The 14,649-nt window shown below is 38.7% G+C and overlaps 2 protein-coding genes across 6 annotated transcripts in view; both read right to left on the reverse strand.

The window, feature by feature from the left end:
- Positions 1-4,267: 4,267 nt before the first annotated feature.
- On the reverse strand, positions 4,268-12,183 carry VCPKMT (valosin containing protein lysine methyltransferase). 3 transcript variants are annotated; one of them, XM_059371278.1, is made up of 7 exons: positions 11,860-12,183; positions 11,659-11,769; positions 11,419-11,491; positions 10,296-10,415; positions 9,161-9,265; positions 6,993-7,045; positions 4,268-4,779 (listed from the first exon to the last, which is right to left on the reverse strand). In XM_059371278.1, the coding sequence occupies exons 1-6, from the start codon at positions 12,120-12,122 to the stop codon at positions 7,031-7,033; spliced, it is 687 nt and encodes a 228-aa protein (XP_059227261.1). In that variant the 5' UTR covers positions 12,123-12,183; the 3' UTR covers positions 4,268-4,779; positions 6,993-7,030. The 3 variants fall into 3 exon arrangements, with proteins under 3 accessions (XP_059227261.1, XP_059227260.1, XP_059227259.1); XM_059371277.1 differs by lacking the exon at positions 4,268-4,779 and adding an exon at positions 5,974-6,100; XM_059371276.1 differs by lacking the exon at positions 4,268-4,779 and having other exon boundaries at positions 5,974-7,045.
- Positions 12,184-12,762: 579 nt separating this feature from the next.
- SOS2 (SOS Ras/Rho guanine nucleotide exchange factor 2) overlaps positions 12,763-14,649 on the reverse strand; it is a 76,252-nt gene continuing 74,365 nt past the window's right edge. For 2 of the 3 annotated variants that reach the window (XM_059373153.1, XM_059373152.1), the window contains one exon: positions 12,763-14,492. In XM_059373153.1, the coding sequence (XP_059229136.1) occupies positions 13,983-14,492 (510 nt within the window). In that variant the 3' untranslated portion in view covers positions 12,763-13,982. The remainder of the gene's footprint in view (positions 14,493-14,649) is intronic. The other variant, XM_059373154.1, reaches the window with a different exon arrangement.

The following is a 14,649-nucleotide window of genomic DNA, read 5'->3' on the forward strand; positions in this document are numbered from 1 at the left end:
AAGAGAAAGAATTTCAAGCAGACTCCTCCTAAATGTAGAATCCCCCCCATGCGAGGGCTTGATCCCACAACCCTCAGATCATGACCTGAGCTGGAATCAAGAGTCAGACGCTTAAGCAACTGAGTCATTCAGGCGCCCCACAAGTGGGTTTTCAGGACACACTCCTAAAAGAACAAGGTCAGGTGTTGGGGTGGATACATGGACGTTTGTATTGTACACTCTTAACTGTGGTAATGATTTATTAAAGCAATGGTGAGCCAACACGTGGACCTGGAGCTCACACTGTTCATGCCTGGGTTTCAGGAAATTAACAAACTGGAACAAAAGTTAACTTTAAACAAATTACCCAGGACCATTTAAAAGCACTGATCCATCAAGGGTTTAACAGACTGCTAGTACTACTTCATGAAAGCTAGTAACAGGAAGGAGACCTGCGAACTACTCAAACACTAAACCCTGTAAAACCTACATCTAGCATAGCTCTTTTCCAAAAGCCTTCAGTTTGCTCTGTGAGGGAGAAATAACAGTTTTCAGCCTCATAAATATTAAAAAGCGCCAACTTATGCTTCACCAAGATAAATTACTGTATTATAGGTTAAGGAATGAATGTTTCTAAAAACTAAAACCAGCTATTCAGTGTTCATGACAATCTTTCCCATCAGTTGAAAATAAAAAAGGTCTTAAAAACTTAACAAATGCAGGTGAGCCCACGTGCCTCTTTCACCGGCTGAGGAAGCAGCTACAATTCAAGGCTCTCTTGTTCTTGTCTGTCGGCACAGGCTCCCCCAGGCAGCCGGAGAGACTAGCTACACTGAGCTCCCGCAACGCATCACATACGTTCATTACGTGGACAAAGATCGCTTCCTTGGGAGGTAGCTGCTACACTGCCTTGCTCTTTTAGAGTTAATACATCCAAACTTTGAACATAGTTATGTAGATGCATTGAGTCCCTCTTCCGAAAAATGACCTGCTGCTGTACATTCATCACCTGCCTCCTAACTGGTCTCAGTTTTACAGAGATAAGAACCATGGAGGAAAGAACTGGCTGAAGGTCCGGGGAGGTGGAATGGTAATCCTGGAGCTCCAGCCAGCAAGGCCAGGCTCCTATACTTAGAAATGTGTCTCTTGTACCTATTGGCCTTCGAATGCCCATGACTCTTACTTTAAAACCAAAAAAATGAATGGGAAACAAATGTTTTTCTTTCACTCCATTTTCTTCCTCTTTCTAGAACTGCTTACTTGTTCAAATAAAGGAGATGGAACAGCATTCTCAACCTCCTCCTACCCCAAGGGCCATTGCTATCATGAAGGGGGAGTGATGGGTACAAGGGCCCTACACTCTCAAAAAAATGTCCAGATTTTACATTGAAATATAGATAAAAATTGACTTACATTATATACATTTTCCTAGTCCCTACACCTCTATTATAATCACATTTTTTGAACACTTACTATGCGCCTGGTACCTAAGTGCATTACATGTATTAAACTGGTTTAATCCCCATGGCAAACTACTAGGTAGACACTATTATGACCTTCACCTGACATGTGAGAAAACAGGCACACAGTTTAAATAACTTTCTCAAGGTCACACAGATAGTAAATGGCAGAACTGGAATTTAAGCCCAGATAATCTGGTCGTTAGGCCTATGCTCTGACACATGGTTTTAAGAATGCACATGAGAACATTATCATGGAGATAATTTGCTCTAACACATTTTTAAGTCCATTATTTGAAAATTACCTTGTTATAAACAGAAATTATCTTGTTACGTTATTGTGTGAAAACACCAGAAAACACCTCGTAGATCATCCAAGCTACCACTGGAATGACCTGAACCAAGATGAGCTTCCTTTCCAGGGCTTTCCCATCTGGCCATTCTTTCCCAAATCATAAGTAGATTTCAAATGGTGGCTGCTTCTCTATCTGTCCTTTCTGGTGGGCAATGAGATCACTAAGGAACATTTCCAGGCAAAATAGTTTGATCTTCTTTTGTCTCTCAGTCAGGTTGGGGGCCACAAGCAATAGGGCACATGGCCCAGACCAGTACACCTTACACTGGCACAGCTTGATGGCATAAATGGCATGACCACTGATTTCCAGGATCACTACTCTGTCCATGACATCTAGCAGCTTACTGGTGAACAGCTTCTGCTTCTCATTGGTGATACGCTCTGGACCTGGGAACTTGACCTGCTCCAGACTGACAGGAGCTCCTCCTGGTCAGGCATGGGACCCAGGTCCCCATAGAATCTACCTCTCAATTGATGGACTCACTAAATTGTCACAAAACTCCAACCAATATTTAAGAACCTAAGACAATATCCTAAATGACCCCAAGTAAGTAAACAGTTTTAACCCAATGCTTTCTTACTCAAAATTATATAAAGTGAAAACTTCGCTTTTTCATTACTTGACGAATTTTCAGTAAAATTTTGTCGCCACAACTTCTTTCTGTAGTAGCTTGGAGATCTCTATGGTATGACAATGGACTATTCTACTTTTACAATGTTTACTATCAATGCACCAAAAGCTCTTCCAAATCCTGATGTTCCTTGAGGAAAAAGACCAAAAGTCAAACAGAAGGCCTAAGCCTGCAGGACTGTGGTAAAGCCAGAGCTTCAGTCTTTTGATGTAATAGCTACTTATTACTCTAGTGAGGAAGGTACACTGGTTTGGAAAACTAATTAAAATTAATTAGAAGTTTCAAACACCTCAAACATAAAATCATGCCTTATATAAAAGGTACTTTCAAGGTCGATTTAATTTTCAGAACCTGACCAACTAATTCAGCCTCTTAAAGGTCCCTCACAGAAGGTATCAATAGCAGAGAAATGGTCTAAGAATTGCAATTTCTGTAGCTTTACAAATAATATTCAGAAATTCAAAAGGCATATCGGATTGCAAGGGACAGAAGAAGTCAAATACAATTTTATAAGAAAAAAATCAGCTTTACCTACACTATTGTTATGGTCTGCATGTTTCTGCTTCCCACCCACAACCCAGCCCCAAAATCTTATGCTGAAACCTATCCCCCATTGTGATAGTATTTGGAGGTGGGCATTTGAGAGATGAGTATGTCAGGAGGGCGAAGCTCTCCTAAATGGGGTCAGTGTCCTATAGGAGACCCCAAGGAGATCCTCTGCTCTTCTGCCATGTGACGTTACAATGAGAAGAGAGCTGGTAACGAAGCTGGTGCCTTGATCTTGCTTGCACTTCCTGGCCTCTGGAACTGTGAGAAAGGTTTGTTTATAAGCCCCCCAGTCTATACTTTGTTCTAGCAGCCCAAACACACTAAGACAATCATGCTGTACTTGAAAGCAACTCCTGATAAGTAGCTTGATTCTTTAAAATCTAATTTAGTTTACCTTTAAAATGGCAAGTGTGATTCCATTTCAAAATGTTCTATTTTAACAACTTCCTTTTTATAAAATGTTTAAGGATAAAGTCAAGCAATGCCATCTACAGGGAAACTTTAGAACAACAGTCCTATTTCTATAACCCACACTTCTTAAAATACAGTAATTATAGTCTGAGTTAATATCGCAATGGCATCCTTTAACAAGATAACTTTTAAGAAAAAGGTAGCTGTGTAAAAAATCCCACCATCATTCTGGATTAATAATTCTTAAAATAATGAAAAATAACCTAACTTCACTCCCAAGTTCATGAAACCTAAGATTCACAGACCCTTGGTTGTGAACTATACCTGATTGAGATAACACGTTGTGCAATTTCAAAGACCTTTAGTTATAACTGGTTCACAGGGGAGACTCAAGTCCTTGGAGTCTAGCCTATAACAATTTAATTTTTCCAGCTATTAGACTCCCCTTTCTTCTTGAGTAGCATCACCTTTGCCTTCTTGACCAGGTTCTCCAAATTTTCAGGTAAACAGTCAATTTCTAAAGCTCTGTCCTATTTATTTTAAAACCTATTTTGTAGATGATTCCACATCAGATTCAAAGCTCCTTCCCTCCCTATGCAGTATAGACCCACTCTAATCATGGATGGTTTATTTTTGTATTTCTTCTCCCTCTGCTCCCTTCCCCTTGGGAAACAGATGCTAGGGTTCCTTAACACAGCAGTTCTCAATTTATGCTAAACTCAAACCACCTGGAGCCCTTTAATAAAAATCCCATGCCTTTAAATTTAACTGGGACCCTTGAGGCGCCTGGGTGGCTCAGTGGGTTAAGCCGCTGCCTTCGGCTCGGGTCATGATCTCAGGGCCCTGGGATCGAGTCCCACATTGGGCTCTCTGCTCAGCGGGGAGCCTGCTTCCCTTCCTCCCTCTCTGCCTACTTGTGATCTATCTCTCTGTCAAATAAATAAATCTTTAAATTTAACTGGGACCCGAACATGGCTTTCGTTTGCTTTTAATTTTCCAGGTGATTCCATGTGCAGCCTAGTTTGAGGAACACCGCCTTACAATGGGGCCACCTTAATGGGCTATAACTGCATTCTGATAACTGGCCTGTGGGTTTCATGGTGCACAGTGGCAAGCCCCCACTCAACTAGAGGTCCAGAGGTTCATTCCTGAGCTGTCTTCTCACCTGACCCCAGCCCTGGCAGTCCCGGGGGATTGGAGTTGGTTGTATTCTGGTTGATCCCCAGTCCGTGGCATCACAACTCACTCCTCTTCTGCACCTGCCTTTGAACTTCTCCATGTTGCTGCTCAAGTCCTCTGGCCTCCAACTCCTATATCAACAGCAGCTGGCAGGACCCATCTTTAACATCTCTCTGCCTGATAATCCTCACCTCTCCAATTTCATTCCCATGCTCTGAAAAAAAAAAAAAAACCACAGATGTGCTAATCTGCTGGGTAAACTCAACCAGGTGGAGAAAATGCTGGGCTCCTCCTCCTAGAAGCATCTTTAATCTTGAGTTGCTCCCTCACGCCTCTCTCCTGTGGTTTCTGAGTGCAGATGAAGAGTCCAAAGGACTCATGAGAGTCCCCAGGACAAAATCCCATTCCCCAACACTACATTCCTCAAAAAGACCTCTCCCAGGCCTCTCTGGCTGTCTGCAGAATGGTGGGTGGTGATAGGGCAGGTTCTTTGGAACTGGCAGTCCCCAGTAAGCCCTGCAGTGCTCACTGGTCCTACCAAACCAGTGGTTCTTTGGTCTTACAATGTGGAGACTTGGTACCTTTTTCTTTTTTAATTTGAAATGTGGTACTTTTTAATCTCTGCTCTGGCTTTATTCCAGAATAGGAAAAAAAAAAAAAATCCCATGATTTAATGTTACAAATTACTTAAATCTACATTCAGTAACTTAGGTCAGTTCTCCAGAACAGATGGCGATGAATGTATGCAAGTGAGGCTTTAAGGTGATAAATTAAGTAAGGGAGCGGGAATAGGACAGGGAAGGGAAATAGGCACACATAAGTAGTAAAGGCGTGATTCTGGCGAAGCTGTAGAGGCTGACTTCAACCCAATTCCTCCAGAAAATTTTGGAGTGTAAGGTGCACCTTTGTGAGGTAAAGGAGCTGGGCTTTCCTACAGGAATGCCAAGGGGCACTTTAGGCAGAAGACCCAGAGGTAGTGAATATTGGAAGTATAGTGAAAAGAAGAGGAGGTTGAAAAGGGATCGAGAATCTGAATGGATTACTATAGCTGGTCAATGTCAGACTTATTCAAGTTTCACAGTGTTATGGAATAGGCTAGAAAGTAGTCATCTGTGCCAAGACTTCACTAATAATAACTGGTGCTACCTGTAACTAACAAAGAATCATGTATTTAGGTTAAACTGTCTGTAAACTGGTTAATGAAATGCTAAGGGCTGTATGAACAAGGTATTTTGAAAAAGAACAGCAAGACAAACTTTAAAGACCAAAGGAAGCCTGAAGGAAAGAATGGTTCTTTTCACTTGGATCTTTGATTTCTCTAAATAGGGTTTCTTTTTCTGGAAAGCCTGATTTAGATATTCATTTTCTTCAAAGCTATTTCTGAAACATTCACAAAAATCACAGGATCTCAAAAACAATGTTTATTTTAATACATAAAATGTGCCACCTAGCACCAATGCCTACAGATACCAGAATTCTATCCAGTTAGTATTACTCTTCACAACTGGTGTAACTGAAGTCCTTGAAAGATCAGTCTGTGAGATGATTATCAATGTAAGATAAAACAGAGAATACATAGAATCAAAACACTTGGTAAATATATAGAGAGCCACATTTGTAGTTATTTAAAAACATTTCTCTGTTTCATGTAAACACTGGTGATTTTAGCCATTTTCCTGGAAGATACACGTGACGAAAAGTGCACAAGCCTGAAACTGGACTCTTACTCTTGCTGCATTCGCAAACGAAAAAGTTTGTAAAGATACCTTTTCTTTCTCCTGATTTCTCACTTTCATTCCTACCAACTCATTACAGTATAAATTACTATCTAACTCACACAGACATGTATGGTGGAGGAAAAGAATAAAACTTTGGCTAATAGTATACAAAACAGCATTTTCGGGTTTTTAAGAACATTTTGATATTAATGCTATCGAAGTGGAAGGTACATACGATAAAAACCAATGCATAATTACATTAAAATAAAAACCAACTTTTAGATTTGTTGATCTTGACAACAACTAAATTTTACTAGTTTCAACTTAAACAGAATTACATAGTAATAGATGTCTCTCTTTAGAAACTGGATCAATTCATCTCCAGTTTCCTGACAATAATGCCAAGTCAACCATGCCACTTCACTGTTTACTTCTGGTAGACTTAAGGCAAACCTCAACACCTATCTTTCATTTGAGGAGTGACTGATACACAATTTTCTTTTAAGCAGAACTTGAAGCTGAGCTACAAGTAAACTAAGGTGGATTTCAGGCCCACTGGCAGACAGGCAGTCAGTAATCATTTTCAAATTGCAGGTAGCCCATGGTGGTTGTCAGGTATATATCGAATCTCTATGGACATGCTGGAAAAATCTGTGAACACAATCTTCCCATGCTGTATTCACATGCTCCATTCATATATTTAGCTTACCCAGGTTGTTAGAGGCTTGGGTAAGGTGACTAAAGATTTCACGATAGAGATTTCTATAAGAAAAAAAAAAGAAAGAAAGAAAATTTTAAAGACTAATTTCTTATAAAAAATTAAGTATTTATTGGGTACTTAATACTAAGTAATATGCCTAATGCAGCTCAAATGAATAACCATCCATAATTTTAAGAGATGGTTTTTTTGCTGATACCCAAAACAAAGTAACCGAAGAAAAATCAGATACACTGGACATCATCAAAATTAAAAAGCTTTGTGCTTAAAAGGACATACTAGCAAGAAAAAGAAAAAAAAAAGAAAACAAAAAGACAAACCACAGAACGGGAGAACGTATTTGAAAGTCATGTATCTGGTAAGGGTCTAGTATCCAGAATACAGAACAGATACAACTCAACAGTAAGAAGACAAGTCTATTTAAAAACAGGGAAAGTATTTCTGTAAAGATATCCAAATGGCCAATAAATACATGCAAAGACATTCCACATTAGTCATTCAGGAAATGAAAATAAAAACCACAATGAGATACAAATTCACTCTTACTGAGATAGTTACAATAAAAAAGATGGACAATGACAAGCACTGGTGAAGAGGTAAAGAAATCACAACCCTCAGCTACCGCCGGTGGGAATATAAAACGGTACAGCAGCTTTGGAGTACAGTTTGGCAAATTCCCCATAAAGTTAAACATGGAGTTCCCATACAACCCAGCAATTCTATTCTAGCTATATACCCAAGAGATTTGAAAACATAAGTCACACAAAAATTCTTACATGAATATTCACAGCAGTATTCTTCATTATTGCCAAAAAGTGAAAAATGGCTGAAATGTCCAATCACTGATGAATGGATGGATAAGGTGTAGTATCAAAGAAATATTAAAACTATTTTTCTTATAAAACTACAAAACGGAGCCAGATACAGGGAGCCACACAGTGTGTGATTCTACTTCTGTGAAGCATTCAGAACAGGCAATCCACACACAGAGAAGAGACTGGTGGCTGCCAAGGGCTAGGGAGAGGCAGGGGTAGGACACGACTGCTAATGGGTATGGGGTTTCTTTTTGGGGTGATAAAAAATGTTTAGAACTGAAGTGGTAACGCTTGTGCACCTTTGTGAATATATTAAAAACCACTGAACTGTACATTTTAAAAGGGGGAATTTTATGAATTTTGTAAAAAGAAGTGATTCTTTGCCAAAAAAAAAAAAAGCCTTTATATTTAGGAGACACAAAATCTTTAAGCCTCAAAAAAAATTCTACTTTTAAACTACACAACAGCTTGATCTAAAACCAGATTCCTTAAGGCATAAAATATTTTTTAAATTTATCTATCTCCAGCACTATGCCAAATGAAAGTTAGCAGATCTGAATTACTAATCCTACCACTTCTTTTTCCTTACAGTTCTAACATTTAGTCTTAATCCCCCAAATTACAAGCTACTTGCTTTTGACTAGAATTCACATAATCAGAAAACTTCATCACTGAGAATTCAATCAAAGCAAAGATAACAGAAACAAGTGGGACTAACTAAAGTTAGCATCCTTAATTCATAAACTAGATCATGTCTTGCCTTTTACTGGTCACATATATAAAAGGTGATACAAAATGGATGAAATACAACTCTTCCCCTCTACACGTGCAAACTCTAGGCATACAGAGGCATCTTATATAAAAATGTAATTAATGTTAACAGTTAAAGGAAGGAACAAAAAAGGGGAAATATACATAAATTCTATTTAACTGAGTACATTTCTACTTACTGGGCAGATCTACCTTGTTATACTTTACTTTGGACTATTTGCCAAATGTGAATGGTTGGAAAAAGTTCACAAAAGTCAGAACTGACATTTTTAAACAGAAATGTACAAATAGCTAAGATAGTTGCCTGAGGTAATGCCCAATTACAAAGCTCTATTATTTATAGATGGAAAGGATCTTTATCAGAAAAGCCTGTTTTTGTTTTGTTTTTTGTTTTTTAGAGGGAGAATCCAAGGCCAGGTAGATTAAATGATCTGAACACTGAGAGTGCCTGAGCCCAGGGAGTCATCAGAAGTATTTCCCCACATCAAAATCAGCATCTGCATCACACATTAGCCCAGAGACAATGCCCAGCTAATGAGATCTCAGCGGACAAAGACCTAGGAATGTATTTACCGATTTTTTCTTTCTGATGTATAAAATATGAATATCCTCGCTTCGATATTCTTCATCATGTTTCTCCAAAGGAATTTTTTCAAAGTCAAAGTCTAGCTGGAGGAGCTATAAATTTAAAAGAGATATACTGTAAATTCCATAACATGAAGTTTCCTGTGGTGACAGAAGTCAGAATGACAGTTAACTTTGGAGGAGTACCGACTAGGAAAGGGCACATGGGAGCATTCCGAGATCCTTAAAGTGTTCTGTATCTTGATGTAGTGGTGGTTGCCTGGGTGTATACATATGAAAAATTGAGTTGAGAACTTATACATAAGCATTTTTACATGTGCTGACTCAAGTTAAACTGTTTAACAATATAGAATTTTTAATTACAGTCTCAAAAGTTAAATTCTTTACTTTCAAGAAAAGAAAAACAATTTTAGCACTTATCTGAGGCAGAGTCATGTATTTGCATTCTTATTTAAGCAAAGCAGTCCTTTCAGTGGATAAATTGCAGGACTATGGAGATGTACCCTCAGAAGGAGTCACTTTTTAATGTGATGGATTTTTTGCCCATCAAAAGGGTGTGGATGACCACTGGGGGAAGATGGGTGAAAGATACATGGGGTTCTATGTAATACTTCTGCAACTTCCTGTAAGTCTTTATTTCAAAATAAAAAGTGAAAAACAAAAACAAAAAAACACCCCCAAAAGTAGATAGGACACCTTGGTTGAAAGCCTTTGTAAAAACACAGAGGTAAAAACATATCACATATGTTTCTCTGATGTGATGTACTTTCCAAAAGTACTACATACATCATTAATACATTCCCAAAAGCCAGCATCATGCTTAATAAAGAAGCATGGAAAACTTCCCCAGAAAAGACAAGGATGTCAGCATTATTATTTTAGGTTGTTTTGTAGATACTAGATCAACTAATTAGAAAAGAAAAAGTAACAAAGGATTAGAAAAGATGCAAAAGGTTGGGGGAGAAGCTTAGTAGAATGGTGGGCAACAAAGGATACTCTCCTTGGATTCATACAAGTGGAATGTGTTCCCCACTCAAAATTACCTTAATATACTTGAACATACAGTCACGAAAACCCTCGCTGAAGTCATGTAAAGCACTACAAAAACAGATCTAGTACTTACCTCAAAATATTTTTTCTCGATTTCTGGATTTTTTCCCATTGTTCGTTGCTCATAACAACATATAATACAAGTCTCAAATCCACTAAGATCTTTTAGAGTTTTCAACAACGGCTCCAAAGACTGTTCAAAACAGAATATCACTTTTACTTATGATTTTTAAAAATTTTAATATTTACTATAAAATGGGAATAGGGGAAGTGGAGAGTAACTATAACTCCCCTCCAATTTAGCCATCTCTGAGTCAATCAACAAAGTATAAGTGGTTAAAGCTCTGTAACTAATGACTGGTAAACTCTTCACTAATCAACCACTGCATTGATTTCAGTTTCCAAAAGACTCAAATGACTGTATTTTGGAGTTCCCATGAGAAAACAAATGAAATGACCTCATCCTTAAAAAATTAATTTTAATCTATTTTAAGTTGGGATTTACCCACAAAAGTGAGTCTGACCCTAACTTGAATTTAAGTTAGTTCAATGTTTGTTATTTTAAAAACGCAATGCCCACAATATTATATAAACTGCCATTTAAAAAAATACCATTCTGGGGGCACCTGAGTGGCTCAGTGGGTTAAACCCTCTGCCTTTGGCTCAGGTCATGATCTCAGGGTCCTGGGATTGAGCCCTGAATCAGGCTCTGCTCCGCAGGGAGCCTGCTTCCCCTCTCTGTCTCAGCCTGCCTCTCTGCCTACTTGTGATCTGTCTGTCAAATAAATAAATAAAATTTTTTTTAAAAAAGTACCATTCTGAATCAATCTTTCCACAGAACAATATATTCTTTACAATGCAACTTAATTCTCAATGTCATGGTTAACATGTTCACTAGGAAGAGCTTACCAAAAAACTTAAGCTTTTCATAACAGATCCAAATGGCAAAATCTTTAAAATAGTACATAAGTCTCTAGTAAAATGCACACTTCTGTCAACATATTTTACAGGTCTATATGTTTATCACCAGTATATGTATATAGTTCTGGTAACCTTTATGTTCTTTATTGTGTCATCAACTATAGGACAAATATCTTGCATTCAGAGATGTTAAAATGTGAAGAAGCGTGCACTTTGGAATCCACAAATTATGGTATAAATTCTAAAGATAGACACTTCACTCACTGAATACTCACCTCTTCATAGTATATGCAGTCGGCCATCAGTATATAGTCTGGAGGAGAAGGAAAGTCTTCTATTTCTTCCCCCCTTAAAAATATCAACCAAAATATTTAACTGTTGCTTTAATAATTTAAAACACTGTTTTATAAACAAGTTCTGGAAAGTCCCCTTCGTATTAACTATGGTTATAGTGAAACGCAATTTAAAGCAAAATAGAATCGTTATCTTAAAACAAGCTGAAAGGCCATACAAACCATTTCAGTACCTTGGCTTGAACAGAACCAGTGACAAGATGCTTGTTCATATTAATATTCATCTTCAGCAAGTCCTGCAATTCCTCAAGATCTGTGACCACAACATCAGCCCTATAAAATAAAGTTAAGTGTAGGCACAAGCGTGGTAAACCAGTAATCCGGATTTCCCGAACAAAGCAGCCCCCCCGCACCAGCTCTTACCCGAGGGTAGCAGCCATGAGCCCTACAGCCCCAGTGCCGGAGCCCAGCTCCAGCACGGACCGCCGGCTCAGAGCGTGGGCCCCATCCCCGGAAAACCCGGGCGTTTCTAGGTACTTAGAAAGGACAATGGCAGCGTCCCAAACAACGCAGCCCACGCCGCCGGAGCCATACTGCTGCAGTCGTAACACCGTGCCATCTCGCTTTTCCAAAACTCGAACAAAGTTCCGCAGTGGGTCCTCCGCGGACTCCAAAGAAGCCGCCATCGCTGCCGGGCAACAAGATGTGGCGCGTGCAGTGACGTCACAGCCACATGCACCGCCCCAAGACCAGCCTGAAGAGGGCCCGGCGCCTCCTAGTGGCGAAGTTGACACCATTGCGCGTGCGCAAAAATACAGGGCCGAGAAGGCAGCATTACCTGGGCGTGGTGGAGCACCAGGCCACACGCTTCTTGGTGTTGGTCAGGCTCACTCCTCTAAATTTAGCCTGGCTTTACAATCGGGCAGTTTACTTCACTCTTCCAGACAAAGCTAATATTGTCACCTCTTTAAAATACAAAGACAAACTTAAGACTGTTTTTACCTGGAGACCAATTTTACTGGGTAGTTACTGGCCTTAAATCCAGGCAGCTTCCAAGGTCCTACCAGGGAGGCTACAATCCTCTTTTATCAAGGGTTTCCTACCATGCTCCTAATTCTTCATCTGAATGCATAGAAATGGTTGCTGGAAGATTGCTGATTGCATTTTAACACTTAAGACAAAGTTATCCTAATAAAATTTATATCACTTAAATTCCTTGGGATTATATAAATTGCACAAATATTGAAAATAATGTGGTTGTATGTATTTACACAGAACTCAAGAATATCTCCACTTGTTCCTTATAATGAAAACACGTATTTAAAAGTCTTTTAAAAATTAAGACTGGGGTGATTTATTAATCTTGTTAAGAACTCTGATACAAAGCACAGTAAAAGGCCACAGACCAGTAAATAAACAAGGTGGCTTCTGGCTACTTTACAACTGCTGCTACAGCACTATCAGCAAAACACGCTTTTTCATCACTTTGAACCCAGGAGTCCAAATGGCAAATAAAACTTTTACTCACTTCTCTGAATAAAAAGTTTAATAAAGCTTTAAGTATGTTTGTTTGCTGATTTAAATGTTACCAATCTAAAAAAAATTTTTTTTTTAAATTTTAGTTTACATGAGATTTATAGAGAAAGTTGCTAGGTTTTGAGGGCAAGGCAGTTGGTTTCTAGGCCATAAGAAAGTTTCCTCTGAATTTCTGAATTAGTAAAGTAGCAGATTGTAGTACAGGCCTGGAGTCACTTAAATTTACATAGGCTATTAGCATTATTTTAAAATATACATTATAAACAAAACTGTACATACATGGCATATTAATTAACTTTGTTTTCCAAAACAATAGGCAACTCATTAGCTAAAGACATCATAGTCTGCAAAAACAAAAGGCACATCTGAATGAGATACATGCCCTTTTTCCCTCTATGATTGGGTTAGGTAGTCTGTATACATTTTGACAAAATAATAAACATTTACAGTGCATTCTATTATTTTCATTCTATTTTCCATTTTTTGTCTTCAGCAGCAAATTCTGGCATTTAAGACATGGCATTAAAGAGTTTAAGAACAGTGGGTGTTTTTCACAATTCTCCTAAATGTAAAAACTTGAAGATGGTCAAAGAGTTTTAAAAATCAGTAATACCATACACCCCCTATATTTGTGTAAATTCATTGCCTTAAAAAGGCATCTATTACCCAAATTTGAAAAATTCCACAAATGCACTATCCCCTTTCAGTGCAATCAATGTCATTTTAAACCGTATTTTAGCAGAGTCTACAGTGCAAATATAAATTCTTTATACTGGCCTTTTGGCAGCACTGAGGATCCAAGACAAGGCAATGCTACTGATCACCTGAGGATAATGATAAAGGACTTTTGTATTTTTATTTTTCCAATTTTTAAAAGCTTATTTGATCAGTAGCATTTTTGTAAGAGCATTATTTGTAAAAAGTACTAAAATACTATGACTTTTTTGAATAAATTAAAAAAAACCCTTTACAAATACCATTCCAGTGTCAATGACTACATATGGCTAAGGTCATTGAGGAGTTTCCGCATTTTCTAGCAAAGGCAGTCTGTATGACGGAGGGTGCGAAAGCTCCCGTTTATAAGTCTTTGGTGGCAGTTTTGGTAGGTGAGGGCTTGAATTCTGCCTTGGTGGAACAGGAGGAGCTTGAGGATGAGCAAGGTTGTTGTGACTAGAACTGAGCATGTAGCATCGACGTGGTACTCTCGGAGAGGGTGTGCTGGGAGGAGTATTTGGCGAATTTGGACAGGTACTAACGTCTCTGAACCAGTCTGGATCTCTGTGAAGATGTCCTAGTGGAGGTGGCTGAAGATTAAACGGACAGTTTATGAAGTGTTCTGGAGGCCGAAGGGGAACTGGTGGAGGGGTATCAGGAAGAGGATCTCTTGGCGGTGGTGGAGGTGGACTATGCAGAGGTCCATCAAATGTACCAGTAGGAGCAGGAACTCTGGGTTTTACCTTTGGAGGAGGAGGCTGTCTTGGTGGAATAGCAGGGGGGTCATCATCAGATTTCGTATTTCCCTCAAAAAAAAAAAAAAAATAATAATTCACACCTCCATTCTCCTGAAAAATCTGTTAAGCTTTAAAAGACTGAAAAATTCTTGTTTAGTTATATCCAAGAGCTCAAAATAGGTTAATCTGATTTAATAATCAGATTCATGAGTAAAATACTCCCCAT

This window comes from Mustela nigripes, chromosome 13 (genome assembly GCF_022355385.1).
Source record: "Mustela nigripes isolate SB6536 chromosome 13, MUSNIG.SB6536, whole genome shotgun sequence".
In the NCBI taxonomy this organism is placed as follows: Eukaryota; Metazoa; Chordata; class Mammalia; order Carnivora; family Mustelidae; genus Mustela; species Mustela nigripes.